At 44.9% G+C, this 15,478-nt stretch overlaps 2 protein-coding genes across 3 annotated transcripts; both read right to left on the bottom strand.

The window, feature by feature from the left end:
- Positions 1–2,818: 2,818 nt before the first annotated feature.
- On the bottom strand, positions 2,819–7,698 carry LOC121915991 (lens fiber membrane intrinsic protein-like). The gene is made up of 5 exons (XM_042440693.1): positions 7,572–7,698; positions 6,966–7,153; positions 5,867–6,031; positions 4,380–4,514; positions 2,819–3,360 (listed from the first exon to the last, which is right to left on the bottom strand). Exons 2-5 carry the CDS (start codon positions 7,138–7,140, stop codon positions 3,299–3,301), a joined length of 537 nt encoding a protein of 178 aa, XP_042296627.1. The 5' UTR covers positions 7,141–7,153; positions 7,572–7,698; the 3' UTR covers positions 2,819–3,298.
- A 1,969-nt stretch (positions 7,699–9,667) lies between these two features.
- Positions 9,668–13,778, bottom strand: LOC121915977. 2 transcript variants are annotated; one of them, XM_042440672.1, is made up of 2 exons: positions 13,599–13,778; positions 9,668–12,788 (listed from the first exon to the last, which is right to left on the bottom strand). In XM_042440672.1, exons 1-2 carry the CDS (start codon positions 13,649–13,651, stop codon positions 11,327–11,329), a joined length of 1,515 nt encoding a protein of 504 aa, XP_042296606.1. In that variant the 5' UTR covers positions 13,652–13,778; the 3' UTR covers positions 9,668–11,326. The 2 variants fall into 2 exon arrangements, with proteins under 2 accessions (XP_042296606.1, XP_042296607.1); XM_042440673.1 differs by having other exon boundaries at positions 13,552–13,777.
- Between the last annotated feature and the right edge of the window lie 1,700 nt (positions 13,779–15,478).

Genomic DNA, 15,478 nt, shown 5'->3' with positions numbered 1-15,478 from the left:
CTCTGGTGCTGCATCTAGATGACGCAGTGCCAAAGGAGCACCGGAAAACTGCAGCGCCGGTGACTATGGTGCCTTTTCCAGGGTGCAAAAAGGAGCCGCAAAAAGCAGCGCCAGAGGAATGCCGTGACGCCACACACCATGTGGTGCAGCGCGTGGCATCATGCAGACCTGGAGGCAGAGTTGGGGTGTGTGCGTCATGTAGATGCCATGCCCAGGCTGGCCAAAGATGCCAGTTTGCACAGCCCCCAAGTCTCCCCCCCCCAAGCTGGTAAAACAAAAGACTAGGTATGGGATTGTGGGATTCTCAGGCTTCTTTTTGTGCCATGGAAAGGCCAGATCAGGGCCGCAGCGTGCAGTTTCCACGGCCCCGATCTGGTGGGGAAAGAAACTTACGCACTAGGACATCATGCAGTAAGACACAGAGAAAGCGGTCACTCTCCGGTTCAGTTTCACCTGTGTTTTCTTGTGCGATAAGTCTTGCAGTTAAAGTGAAATCATAGCACTATAATTATGTAATGTGAATGGACCCTCTGCTTATTATGGAATTTGTTTCCTTTAAGCCAACTTTGGAATAGACATGTCTCCCAAACATCGGGCCCAATCTGACTGAACAGTGCCTTCATTTTCTATGATGAGAAATATTTTCCATGAAGGAAATATATGATTCACATAAGACTTTTATGCTGCAAGTCCTGTGCCTGATTTGTTGAATTTTATAGAGGATCCCTAGTTACATCTTTTGTTGTTGAATTCAAAGACAAATCGGTGTGTTAGTCTGGAAGATCAGTGTGCTAAGTTTAACTAACATTAGCCTCAAAGGTCCTACAACATCCCTTTGCATATTTTTGTTGCTGTTGCTGTGTACCTGCAAAGCCATTTCTGACTTATGGCAACCCTATCACAGGGTTTTCTTGGCAAGATTTGTTCAGATTTGTTTGCCATTGCTTCCCTCTGAGTCTGAGAAAGTGTGACTTGCCCAGGGATTAGTCTTTCAATGTACCAGTCCAACAGTCAAACACTATATCACACTGGCTCCACAGTTATATGTTTATCCAACTATAATCCTCCGCATCCCCTTACGTTTTCTCAGTACTGTGCTGCTTGCATCTTCTGTCTCAGGACATGCCCCATTCACTGAAGTTTGCAGAGAAGGCTGGACCTAGATTACTGTTCCTTAGAACAGTGCTGTTCAGGTTATCTGCAATGTGGGATCGGCAATATTTTCCCATAATGTGCCAGGGACTGGTACAATATTTTGCCCTATTGACTATATTTTAAAACTTTTTTATGATATGATTTTTTAAAAAGCTGTATCTGTCTTAACTTCTGTAAGCTACCTTGAGTCCTAGACCGAGAAAAAGATGGATAATAACAACAAGAATGACAATGACGATTTCTAGTTGCAAAGCCATTTTGCTCAGCAACGCCTTTCCTTCAAAGTGCGCTTCTGTTTGCCTACTTTCAGCTTCAATAATCCTTTGCACAGAAGATGCATGCAGATTGCCATTGGTGGGATGCGTTCTGGTCCTGTTTCTGGCTCTCGGCATTAGCAGCTCTTGATTAATCACTTGCTAAAGGTTATTCCTTGCTGCTAGAACTATCTGTGCTCAAATGTCGCCTTGAAGTTAAGGATTTAATCCGAGGATTAAATGTTGCAATTTGCTAGCGGCTGTGTTGTTGTTTTTTAATTCACCCCACTTCTCTTTACATAATTCAATATAGTAAATGCTCAGAATAATAAACTGTGCTCTCATCTTGCTTCTTAAAACATATCTATTCTACTATATAGCTAAAACCAGGCTGGTGGCACTGAGCTTGCATCCGCACTAGAGAAATAGTGCAGTTTGACTCCACTTTAACTGCCACAACTACATGCTATGGAATTCTGGGAGTGTAGTTTAGCTTTCTCTGTCAGAGAGCTCTGGTGCGCAACAAACTACAGTTCCCAGAATTCCATAGCAGGGAGCCGTGGCAGTTAAAGTGGTGTCAAACCAGATTATTTATGCAGTGCGGACTCCATATGCACTGCAGAAATAATACAGTTTGACACCACTTTAACTGCCATGGCTCCATTCTCTGGAATACTAGAAACTGTTGTTTTGGGAAACCTTTAGCTTTCTCTGTCAGAGAGCCCTGGTGCCACAACAAAAGTATCTGAGACCTGGATTTCAGACATTCATTGTATCCTAAATATCTCAGGCTCCATCTGCACTGCAGAAATAATCCAATTTGACACCACTTTAACTGCTATGGCTCCATGCTACGGAATTCTAGTTCCGAGAATAGCATTGAGCCATTGCAGTTAAAGTGGTATCAAACTGGATAATTTCTGCAGTGCAGACGCAGCCTGAGTGTACAGGGAAGGACAAGATTCTGCCTTTCCTCTCCTATTCCTCCATTGAGTTAGTTGAGTGCAAACTCCTTTTGCATTATGAACTCAGTCTGCAGCAACTTAAGTATGATAAAGACACAGAGGGGAGTAAGGAGAGAGAAAATGGGGTACAGTGGGATGCCAAGAGAAATAGTTGAGACTGTCCCTGCTGTATCAAGACAGTGGAAGGCTATGTCTTTCAGTATTATTCAACTAGCTTGGATCTTAAAAGGGAAATCTCATTGTACTCCACAGCAGTTTTCTCCATGTAAATCTCGGCAGGTTCTGGATTTAAGGCCCATGTCCTCTGGCTTTGCGTTGCTAGAACTCATGAGAATATGGATAATTAAAGTTCACTATTCATAGTCAACTGTGATACTGGGGTTGTTGTTTTATTTATAGTTTTATTTTACATTTTAAAAAATTAACATTTAAAAAACGAAGCAGAAAAATTACAAGCATTTGTAGTTATGGTAACATCTTTTAAATAGCTCAAAAGCTCTGTGCTTCCAGCATCCTTCCCGGCAGTCACAGTCATTCTCATTTTGGGAACACTTTCTCCAAGCACTTGATATGCAGTGCCTTACAGTGATCCTATAAGGTAGGTCAATATTATTATTCTTATATTGCAGACACTATCGGTTCTCGGCCTTTTGGCTAAGATCAAGTGTAGTATATTACAGACAAGCATAAGGAATAAGGCAGTTCACAGTATCACCCAGTGCATACAACGGATGGCATGACACTGGATTCACGGACTACCAGACGATGCTGTTTGCTTCCACACAACACCAGAAAACAGGTCAAGGGCTGTCTTTGTCTTGAACGATCAGTGTTTCTTATGGATGCATTTCCACCCATTTCCATGTCCCTGGCTTTTCAGATGGGTGTTTTAAACGTTGCTGTACTTTAGTGAGTTCTGTAAACTTAGCAGATCCCAGCCAGACGTTGGCATTTGTGCATCCTGTAGGCACACATGTAAAAGATACCTGCAGATCAGAGGACAAGGAAGAAAACAGAGACCAAAAAGTCATACTTATCACACTGAAGGTAATTTGCAGAATCACATGGGATATACAGTATATGATATAAAAACTAAATATAAACATGACGAAGTACTTGGAGTTGTATACTTTTATAAAGTTGTGTATCTCTGGTTGTGAGAGTAACATTAGAAGGAAAGGCACTCTGAATTGTCAGATAGGGTTGCTCAATCTCAGGGCGTCATCCATAGCCCCCAGTTTTCATGGGTCCCCTCTAGGCAACAGGCTGGCATTTGAGTTCTCTAGTTTTTGTGGGGTCAGGTCCAGGAAAGAGACAAAGAAGCATGCAAACTTCTAGTCCGGAAGAAGACATAAACTAGGAGAGGCTGCATCAGTTTGCTTTTGCCTTTGCAGCACTTTGCTTTTGCCCAAGCCTGCTGGGAAGAGCAGGATTCTGCATTCTCCCTCTCTCTCCTCACTGTTACTTGAGTGAAGACTTCTTTTGCAGCTTGAACTCAGGGGCTATCCAGATTTGGGTGCTGCACTGCATGGACATCATCATTGCGCACCCCGTATGGACCGGCGCATGCGATGATGGCAGCCAGAGTGCATGGCAGGGTTGCTGAACATGTAAACTCTCAGCCCCTGCGCATCCCTAGTTTGGGCCCAGGCCAGTGCAAAGTGCCCATCTGTCTGGCCACTCAGTTTGCAGCAACTGGAGTAAGCTTAGGACAAAGGGAGAAAGTAGTAGTAGGAGAGAGAAACTGGGACATGTTAAAAGCAGCTGAAAATGTGGGATGACAGAGGATTAACTGGATCTGTCCCTGCTAAACTAGGACAGTGGGAGGATATACTTTCTGCTAAACATCCTGCTCACAACGATGAAGATAACTGATTTCTTTGGTTTCCACTGTATCTGTGATCCAGATAGAATAGGGAATGGTCAGGGATTAATTTCACCTTAAGAAGAGCTGGTCCTGATGGGGTCAAGAATGTTTCTTAAGAGCAGAAAGCACTAGTTTTACCTGCAAAGAAAGTCAACAAGAGGGCAACCCAGCCCAAGATATAGGACCAGGAGAAGCGCCACTCGCCAAACCGTTTGCCCAGGAAGCTGACGGTGACTCCGGTGTAAATCCCCATAGCTAGAAGGATGAACAATGCTAGTTAGAAGAGAAGGAGAGAGAAGGAAGAGGGGAACAGAAAGAAGATATGGTTAGTCTTCTGACCAAAGGAAACTGTCACAACACTGAACGCTGAATTAAATTGGGTTGACACTTTAGGATGTTCTCAGGCCCTGAGGTTTCAGGGCCAAAACCCAAGATCTAGGGATGGCCTCTCAGTGATGTCATTAAGTATTTTGTGTTAAGGTACTAATGATAATTGCTCATAGCTTATCATTCAGACATGAACAGTACACACACACACACACACATACAACACACACATGTTTTCCTGTTTGGAACTTGAGACAGAAATATTAACCAAATGGGCCATTCCCAGATCAAGGTGAAATGAGGAAATTATTGAGGAATTAAGGGGACAGGAGAAGAATATTTAATCTTGTCCTACTTGCTTCTAGCCAAAAGATGGATGCAGAGAAGAGTGGAAGGTGAACCCTGGTGCATCAGTGAGTGGGAGGGAAGGAGGAGGTTAACTAAGAGTCTTATCGCATTACAAACAAACTTCACAGGCAACGATAGAGAAGTTTGCTTCTGTTTCTGTCTCCATTTGCCAAGCTGGAAAAATCCATTTGGCAAAAGGGATATTTTTATGGCTCTCTCCCATGCTTTTACAACCAGAAGAGAACGAAAGTGCTTCGACATAGTGTTGAGACAGAAATAGAAACGTGCTGACTGCCAGGTTTGTTTGTAATGCAATAAGGCTCTAAGTCAGTACACATACACACACACATTCTGGAAAGTCTTTCCAAGTTGCAGAAACAAATCAATAAAGCCTTGCAAATTTTATCAAGCTGCTGCACCACTGGCTGAACTGGAGATTTCCACACAGCCCTGTGCACAAGCGTGTGACAGAGCAACATCTGAGTGTTGTGCAGATGGCAAAAAATTATCCACGAGGAAGAGCACACAAATTGTGGCAGTTTGTTCTATTCTGAGCCTACTGGGTGGGGTATATTTCCATCTCTCCTCTCCCCCAAGTTAACTGAGTATAAGCTATTTTTTCAGTTTAAATTCAATTTGCAGCAACTGAAGTAAACTGAGGACAAAGGAGGAAGGGAGAAAGTCACTGGGACATTTGACAAGTGGCTGGAAAAGTGGGATGACAGAGGATTGATCAGGACTGTCCCTGCCAAATCTGGACAGTTAGAATATATGGTTTTATACCATTGAATCCAGCCTTTAGTCATATCATCATTGTAAGGTATAAAAAGCAAAATGGGGATGGGGATCACAGTCCAATGTGTCTCAATGGTGACCTGGTTATGAATGGCTATTTGGGATTATTTACCTGCTTTGGAAAGGCAGCAACTCAGATGAGAAAAGGCACTTACTGGAAACAAAGAACAGGATGCCAGCCACGAAGGACCTGTTGAAGCGCTGGAAAGTGGAGAGCTGGGCGAAGGAGAGAATCCCCGTAATGATGCCGGCAAAACAAGTGAGAGCGGAAAGGATCATGAAGGCCCGGATGGAGTTCCAGTAGGCTGCAGGGAATAAGGCTGAGAAAGCAGCTCACAGATAGGTGATAGAAAGTTGAAAGCATCAGTCATTCATTATTATGATTGCTAGCTAAAGGCTTGGCACATCTGATGCCCAGCCTAGAAACAGTGGTATAGCTTTCATTGGACTGGAGGAGTGTTTCCTTTGGGCCTCTACTACTTGTGCCACCTCTACTCCCTGCCCTGACAAACCAGAAGACAATTGGATTCTCTGGGTGCTAAACTATCACTCTGCCTGGGAAGTTACTTTTAAAAAGCAATTAGCTGACATGTACTGTAGTTCCAAGACCCAACAAATGCTACAAGTTACCCTTATAGTTGTAGGTTTTGGAAAAGTAACTGTGCCTTCCCATTTCTTGAAAGTAGAATTACTTTTTGTTGTATATTTTATTAAGGGACAATCTGAATACTGTAAACTCAGTTGTGTGGTATAAAGCACATTCGTCCCATTCCCCCTTATTCCATCTCAGCCTCCCCAATAGAGCACAAGGCACAGCGCAACCAGCACCATAGGATATTCCCCCTCCACTATTTAGCAAGCTCACACAATCCATAACTGGAAACGTAACTAAAAAGGCATAGTTGCACTGGGACACGAGTAATACCTGCTTTGCTCAGTTACATTAACAGCTTATCCTCTGTTGCATTAATAAGGTGAATTTGTCATCTCATTGGTTTGGACAAAATAAATCATTTCAAGTGGATTTGTACCTAGTTGTTACTTCCAACTTCTGCCCAACAGAACCTCTCTTCTCTATTGAGCCTCAGGTTCTGCTGAAACATAGCCTCCCACCCATTGCCAGGAAAAGTTGGGGTTCCAGACTGCATCTCCCAGAATCCCCAGCTCAACTTACCATTAGATTCTGGGAGTTGTAGTCCAAAAATGAACTTTCCCAAGCTCCATTTCCCATCCCAGCTCAAAGCCACTTCTTACCAATGCTCTCCATCTGCATGTAGCATTTGCTTGGGAAGCAGAACCGCCAGAGCCCCTGGTGAGCGAAGGCGCCAGCAAGCCGGTACTGCATCCAATAGTCGGTCACTGTGGACACCACCAGGAGCACGTTCCCCACGGAGGCACAGAAGAGGCCTCCACCCATGAAGCTGTACATCCCTGCCTTATTTCTGAGGAAGTAATGGAAGAAAGCCTCTGAACAAACCCTTCCAAGAAAACCCCACAATGGGTTTGCCTTAAGATCACCATAAGCAATACCTGAAGCTTCATTAATATACCGCTTCATACCGCAGTAAGCAGTCTCTAAGCTGTTTACAACTGTAAGTCAATTTCCCCCAACAAGTTGGATACTCATTTTAACAACCTCAGAAGGATGCAAGGTTGAGTCGACCCCGAGCCCCTGGCTGGGATCGAACTCACAACCTTGTGGTTTGTGAGTGAGTGGCTGCAGTATTGGCATTCAACCAGAAAGCCAGAAATGACTTGAAGGCATACAATATCCAACAAGCTCATTTACCACCTCCCACCCTTCCTCCTTTCTGTGGCTGCTACCTCAATCCACATCTCTAACAGGCGGTAGAGCCCTACCTGCACACTCTGGGAGTCACCTCTGTCCACACTTGTCTTGCTGAGCTGAGCCCCCCAACCCTTTCCAAAATCTCTCCAACTGTGATGTCTGTTGCTGAATTGGCTCAAAACTCTCCGTCCCTAACTGGAAAAGACCAATGATAGGAGGCGGGAGTGACACAGCAGAGTGGCTGCTTCCAAAAGGCAAAAATGCACCGACAGCAAAGCGCCTCTGGAGCATTCTCTGAAGGCAATGAAACCTGCTGACTCTCCAACCAGTCCTGGGGGGAGAGGCCTGGGCCTGCATGAAGGCACCCAAAACCTGGGCTAATCCATTGACTCATCCATGCCTTGCATCACTGTTTATCCCTTTGGGTTATTAGGAACACCCGAGCCGGCCTTCCTACAAAATGGCATCCTTTCTTGGGACTACAACTCCCATCACCCCCAACCAGCCATGATGATTGGAGTCAGGGGTATAGCCACAGAGGTGAAGTAAAATGAGAGCATTCTCCTGCTTTCACTAACACTAAAATACAAGTGCTTTTCCTCTGCTCCTAAGAATTTTGTGTCCCCCGCCATGTTTCTTCTTTCTCTTCAATCCTCAAGAGAAAGAGATGGAGGAACCATGTTTCAAGTCCCAATCCAAAGCATTTGGAGGGTGTCAAATTGGAGTAGTCCAGAAGCAGTAACGTTCATGTAAATGGTTTTGTTTTTCCTTTCACATGCTTGTAGTTGTTGCTCCTATTAGTGGATATGCACACCTTCCAACTATTGCGATTTGGCAGGGACAGTCGTGATTGATCTTCTGTCATCACACTTTTTCAGATGCTTTTAAAACATCCCAGTTTCTCTCTCCTCCTCCAGCTTTCCGCCTTTATCCTCAGCTTACTTCAGTTGATGCAAACTGAGTTCAAACTGCAATAGTAGTTTGCACTCAACTCAGCGGGGGAAAAGGAAAGGAGGAGGCAGAATTCTGCCCTTACCGGTAGGCAAGATTGTTTCAGAGATTTGCCACTGCCTTCCTATGAGGTTAAGAGCATGTGACTTGCCCAAGTTCACTCAATGAGTCTGCATTAGTGGGGCTGTGAATTGAACCCTGGTCCCTGGTTAGGCTCTTCCCCTAAAGCTCCTGTATACCTCCCCCATGAACCCATTTACTGGAACTTCTATAGAATAGCTGTTCCCTATCAATTGTCGATGTTAAACTTTTGTTATTTGGTACAATTTGTTGCATATTGTTTTTATGGAAATTTTATGCGTATTGTAATACTACTCTGATCTTTGCAATGGCCTTTGGCCAAAAGCAGTAAAGAGAGATTCGATTCGAAAGCCAGCTTGACCCTGTGTTATAAAAATAATTTTAAAAAATCATTTAAAACAAATATTTAAAATGCAGAATGTAAACAGCGTATTGTGTACTTTAAATATTTGTTTACAACAAACTACGATGCAGTGCAAATGTCAGCCACAAGAGGGTTATATTTCATGGGATCACTTTCTAGGAATGTATGGCATCACCGAGCCAGAGCCACTGTTCCCAGACAGAAATTGTATGTAACTTGGGTTCAAAACACACTGCAGGAAAAAATGCAGTTTGAGACAGCTTTAACTGTCCTGACTCAGTGATATGGAATCCTGGGAATTGTAGTCTGAGGTACTAGAGCTCTTTGACAGAGAAGACTAAATGCCTCACAAAACTACAGCTCCCAGAATTCCCTAGAAATGAGCCAGGGCAGTTAAAGCAGTCTCAAACGGGATTACTTCTGCAGTGTGTTTTGGATCTTATGCAAACATTCCTTTAAATATATATATATATTGAATGCAAGCCACTATTTGGAATATTTTAGAGCCAAAAATACCCAACCAAAATCAGTTATCATAATTACCCAGAAGTTGTGAATTCAATGGGATCTACTCTTAAGGTCTACCTCCCTCAAGCTAGGATCTTCCACATGTTTAAGACTACAGTTCCCATCACCCCTTGCTAAAGCCAAGGGGGCTGACTCCTAAGTCAATGTGCATCCAACTGCCTTAACAGAGTAGTTTCCACTTCTCATTTTACACTCATTCTCTTTGCCTTGCCATTCCAATAAACAGGCAAGTAACGTACACTATTAAAGCAGTGTTTATTGCAAGTAACGAACAAGTAAACCTCATGTACGTAAATAAAACCATGACATCTCGACATATTGGCTTGACGAAACAGAGGTTATCAAAACAACAATTTAACTATGAAGTGCAAATCCCCAAGGCAGTATTTATCTTCAAGGCAACTCAGGTTCACTAAGATCCAACAGGGATCCACCCCTGCATTTTAAAAGAGCCTAAACACCCCACCAGTTCTTAAATTGTCAATCCATTCATTTAGATTTACTATGTAGACTGACAGCAGTACAACTTAAGATCCTGCAGGTGATCTACATATGCTTTCAGTGCAAATTGGAGTCCATGAGATGATCCCATTCTGGACTGCAGGGGAGGGGACATCTTTCAATGTCTCTCCTATGTAAAATAAAACTCTCTTAAAGATTAGAAAGAAGTTACAAGTTAGAATGCACTTGTCAAGATCTTTTAGATTTCTGTTTTCATGTGGAGAAGAGTTAAAATATGCAACTCTTCTCCACTCTGGAGTCTAAAATGGTATTAATACAGTGTTTCTGCACCATATGATTTATATGCATACAGCCTCACCTCCTGAACTTTCCAGTTCTGGATTTGCCAATCATAACATCTGACTGACACCAACATCTTTATCAACTGAACAGAGGCTTACTTTCAAAATGCGTCTTATTTTTAAAAGCAAAGAGAATCAACGTTTTAATCCTTTGCAACAGGATCAGTGGCGCAAGCCACAGATTGATTCAAACAAGGTGTTTTGGTAGAGTCCTACCAATGAAGTATGGCAGTTGTTACAGCGATGGTTTTGCCATGAACTGCACTGCCTATTTGCCAAGTTAAGCAGTGGTCTTATTTTGACAATGTGACGAAGAGGCCACTGGGAGGACTGGAGCATCCACTGTGGTAGGAATCTCAGCCCCAAACTACATCTCTCTTAAGGCCTACTTTCATGCACACATCCCAAGGAGCTAAGAAGCTTTTCAATTGTCCAGATGTTTTGGACTGCAACTCCCATGATCCCTGAACACTAGCCACACTGGGAGGAAGATTTGGGAGTTTAAGGACAAAACATTTAGAGGTCTAGATTTTGAATGGCGAAGGACATAACGCTGAGATGGGGTCTTCAACATCATGAAGGGTAAGGCAAGTAAAGAAATGAACTAAGTTTTCCAGATTGCTTTTTGAAAGGGGGAGAGAAACCATGAGAATTCACTCCATTTGAAATCGCTTTTAAGCAACCTGAATTGAGAGTGTGATGTACAGAAACACTGCGCCTAGTGCTTTTTCCTTTTCATGGTTTACCAGGGCAGTTCAGGGTGAAGTGCTTGGGCTCTAAACACAGTTAGATACCACTTGATCCCCTGCTGCCATTGGAAACATTCACCCCACTGTCGAAAGAATAGCAGTGGCATGAATGTTATCCTTGGGTCCCAAAGTGGAATCCTACATCCAGGGCAAACTGGTGAAAAAGAAAGAAAGACAAGTCCAGTCAACAGTTCACATTGTTGTATCAATCGATACTCATACTTCTCTCTGACTAAGCCAAATAGCTTAGGACAAACTCCATTGACACTCCACCACCCCACTACTTCCACTCTGGAACGCTTCTTCTTAATCCTTCCCCAAGAGCCCTCCCTCCAATATTGTAGCCTGGACTACTCCCAAGCTTTGGACTCCTCTCCAGCTGCATTCTTTGGGGACTGCTCCACCTCGCTGAGCTTGGATGACTCTATGTCTGTGTCGATGACCAGCTCGGTTGACCCTTCGGAGCTGGACTTCCCTGGCGGGTCAGAGTGAAGGCTCTTGAGGTAGCTGACGAACCCGCCATTCTTGCTCTGGTCTTCATGAGACCCAGAACTCTCCTTCCTTGTAGCGCATGTTCGAGGATCTTTAGATGGCAATCCCAGAAGCGGAAAGATGCTTGGCCTCGATTTGGGTGGACTAGAAAATGAGGCACATTCGTTTTCCCAATCCTCACTGGTTTTAGGAGTGTCCCCTTGGCTCTTCTGGAAGGCAGGATAGCAAACAACGGCCTGAGCCGCAGAACTTGCTTGCTCGCTCTCATAATCCGTTTCCCAGTCTTCTCCACCCCCTTGAGGCACTGCTGGTTTGGCTGGACCAGCACCTACAGCTTTACTGAGGGGGTTAGTTGGTTCTAGCTTGCCTTGGTTCTTCTGCCATCCGACCCTGCCATCATCTGAATGTCGTTTGGCCTCTGGGACATCCCACGGCATCTTCCGACGATTGCCTTCTTGGTTCCTTCTACCGCTATCAGCGTTTGAGCCAAATGAGGACCCTTCTCTTCCCCAGTTCTGCGACCCTGGCTTCCTGAAACTCGATTCACTGCCGCCTTGCCTCCGATCTCCCCACGACCTTCCTTTATTGGACCACTTGCCTTGCCAATTCCCCCTGTTATTACGGCCTGCGCCTTCCTCTCTTTGGTGCCCTTTCCAACCCGCTGTGGCTTGGCTGCTTGTCCCGGTGGCTGCCGAGTTGGGCTGGCTGGAGCCGGGCTGGCTGGAGCCAGGCCAGCCGGAGCCGGGCCAGCTTTGCCCATCACTTTGGTGAGTGGCTTTGAGCCAAGTGTATCCAGTATTTTGGCTTCCTGGGACTCCAGTGCTGAAGCCTCCTTGACCAGGATAACCTCCCTGAAGCTGTCCCAAATGGTGGTGGGCCCCTCCACTGGGAAGCTGCTGGCCGCTGGAACAGCTTGGCGCACCGCCGCAAGTGGAATGGTGGCAGAACGTGGAGCAACTCACTGCATGTTGGGCAGAGGAACAGGGGCAGGTGGAGAAGGTCCCTTGTCCACCACAGACAGGTATTGATGGCAGGGCATTCTGCGCCTTGGCAGCACTGTTGAGCAGGAAATAGAGGACATCCAGGCGCACAGGAACCGTGTAAGAGGAAAGGTTGCTTGGAGATGTTACAGAGGACGACACCCGGCCCAAAGAAAAGGGCTGCAGGTCGGAAGCAGCAGCGGTGGAGAGCGTGGAAGACGAACCGGACGACACCAGAACCGGCCTGTTCTCTGGAGAATGGTGACTGTCCGGCTGCTTTTCAGCCATGAGGAAGCCCTTCGGTGGTATATTCATACAACTCGCTGCGGGTATGAAGAAACTGCAGAAGAAAGGAAAGAAGAGAACGGACAAGAGATGCGTTTAAGGAATCTCCGCTGTTTCTTAAGCTGCATCCACACTGGAGATATAACCCGGTTTGGCACGGCTTTAACTGCCTTGGAGCAAGGCTATGGGATTCTGGGAGTTGGAGTATGTTGAGGGGCTCTGCTGGGCTTGCAAGATCCGGGTGAGATCTAATGCTTTTGTGGTATTTTATAATAATAATATATTTAAGCAAAGCCAAATACAAAATACAGTACAAACAGCAAATAATAATAATAATGGACAAATTAGTCCTACCATTGAAATATACTGGACTTTTCAAAGCCCCAGTTTCAGTGTTTATACACTAAGTTGGGTGCTATATAGAGTATAATAAATAATAATAATACAGGTGGGCATGCACTCATGGGCCTATAAAGACTATTTGATTTTGTTCCATGTTATATTTAGAAGCTGGCATGCATGTAATGCATCCTTTCAATAACAATCTCTGTTAATGCTGTCATTCATCTCATTCCTTTTTAATGTACTTCTCCCTCCCTGTTTTTAATTGTACCATAGAGTTGCGCTGGAGGAGCCACAAAAGCCATAGGGGAGCGTCCTCTCTAGGAATCTCTACCTCTTTCAGGGCACCGTTTGGTTAAAGCTGACCATAGAGTTGCGCTGGAGGACCCAGGGATTCCTAGAGAGGAACACATTAATCCAATCCGTGAATAATCAGATCAGAGTCTATTACAAGCTGGCGTGCGTGTAATATATACTTTTAATGTTGTGAAGCAGCTTTTCTTTCCATTCCTAACTGCCTTACCGACTGCCGAACCTCGCTGGAGGGCAGGAAAAGCGCGCGCAAACACTGCGCATGCGCTCTTCCTTCGCTGGGGGTTGAACTGTGGGCGGGGCACTCGCTCAAAAGGGGCGGGGCCCTAGTGACTTTGTTACACGCAACCCTCTTTCTTTCCGTTTCCAACCCACGCGCTCAGGGAAGAACGAGAACGCTCGAGGCTCTTCAAGCGCTGAGAAAAGCATTGCGCATGCGCCTTTCGCTTGTTGTGGGCGGGGGAAAACGGTGGGCGGGCCACTCACTCAAAGGGGGCGGGGCCAATAGTCTTTATTAGGCCGTCCCCCTTTTCGTCTTATCGTCTCGAGGTTCCTCCCTCCACGTACGCGGAGATATATTGAGCATGCGCGTTTGGCTTGCTGGGGAGGAGCGTGGGCGGGGCACCCGCTCAAAGAGGGCGGGGTCCAGAGACACGCTTTCCCACACTTTTCACCCACCCTCCACTCGCTCAGAAAAGCATTGAGCATGCGCATTACGCTTGTTGGGGGGGAGAACTGTGGGCGGGGCCATCTCTTAAAAGTGGGCGTGGACCAGATAGATGCGCCTTCCTCCTTCTCTCCTCTGGGCGGGCGATACTAGCGCTCGCCTGATGGGGGCGCCATTCGCTAAGCTAGCCAACAAATGTTATTTGGTTGTGTGTTGTTTTACTTCCCTTAATCTTTTCTATGGATCTGCTAAGGACATATTGTGCAATTGATTACTCTATGCAGGAACAGCCCTGGCTAAGTCTGTTGCAAAGCCGGCTGAAATGAACACATCGGAATCACGTCTCTTTTTTAAAAAAGGCATAATCTTTAAGCAGCTGCTGTTTATGATCCCAAAGAGAAAAATGCATCTCCACCGAGTGGATTTTACCTGCGTAGGCACATTGCCATTTATATTCTGCTTAGGATGAAAAATGAAGATGCCTTCGAGGTATCAATGACTGAAATTACAGTTGGTCCTCCATATTTGCGGCTTTGACTTTTGCAGATGTCATTATTTGCGTTTTTTATTTGCTCTATGAATCTCCAAGTCCAAGAGTTGTGTGTGGAGAAGTTCATAGAGGACAAAACCTTCTCTAGGCATTTGTAGGTCCTCCACCATGACTCTATGGTCAATTCGGGAGATATATATTATATGTGGTGTGTGTGTGTGTGTGTATAAAAGATTAAACTATAGTTTAAATCACCATTGAAAACTGGCTGGATCCTGAGCTTGCCTGGCATGGCTTCTGATAAATGTTTAGACAAAACTCTCCCAATTTGGCAGGGGATGTTGGGATTTCGTCATCTGGAAAATGATGGGTTGGAGAAAGGCGCATGTTTACTCAGGGTTTGGGGTATTATGGACTTAAGCCCTATCAAGGATTCTAAACTCTGAAGAAAATCTTGCATCCTTCCAGATACAGTATATATACAGGTTGAGTCCCCCGTATCTGAAAACTGAGACCTAAAGTATTCCCAAATTGTCCGACACGGGAGGCTGAGACATGAGACCGCGGCTTCCACGGTTCAAGCATGCAACCTTTGCTTCTTGCACAACACTGTTGAAAATATTGTGTATAAAATCACCTTCGGAGCATGCATACAAGGTGTATGTGAAATGCAATTTAGACTACCATCACGGGGTCCCATCTTTCGTATCTCAAGGTACTGTGCAAATACCAAATGCAAAACGCACATCAAAATCCCAAAAGCTTCTGGTCAAAAGTGTTTTGAAGTAGAGAGATCAAAATGAATGTGTCGCTGTGTTGGTGTGTGTGTATATATACAGTATGTTGTTTGTTATGTTATTGTGCAAATTCAAGTCATTTTTTTTTTTACTTACGGTGACCCTTCATGGGGTCTTCCTTGGCATGTATATATAAA

The sequence above is a fragment of the Sceloporus undulatus genome, chromosome 9 (genome assembly GCF_019175285.1).
Source record: "Sceloporus undulatus isolate JIND9_A2432 ecotype Alabama chromosome 9, SceUnd_v1.1, whole genome shotgun sequence".
NCBI lineage: Eukaryota > Metazoa > Chordata > Lepidosauria > Squamata > Phrynosomatidae > Sceloporus > Sceloporus undulatus.
This window is presented reverse-complemented; position numbering and strand designations above follow the sequence as displayed.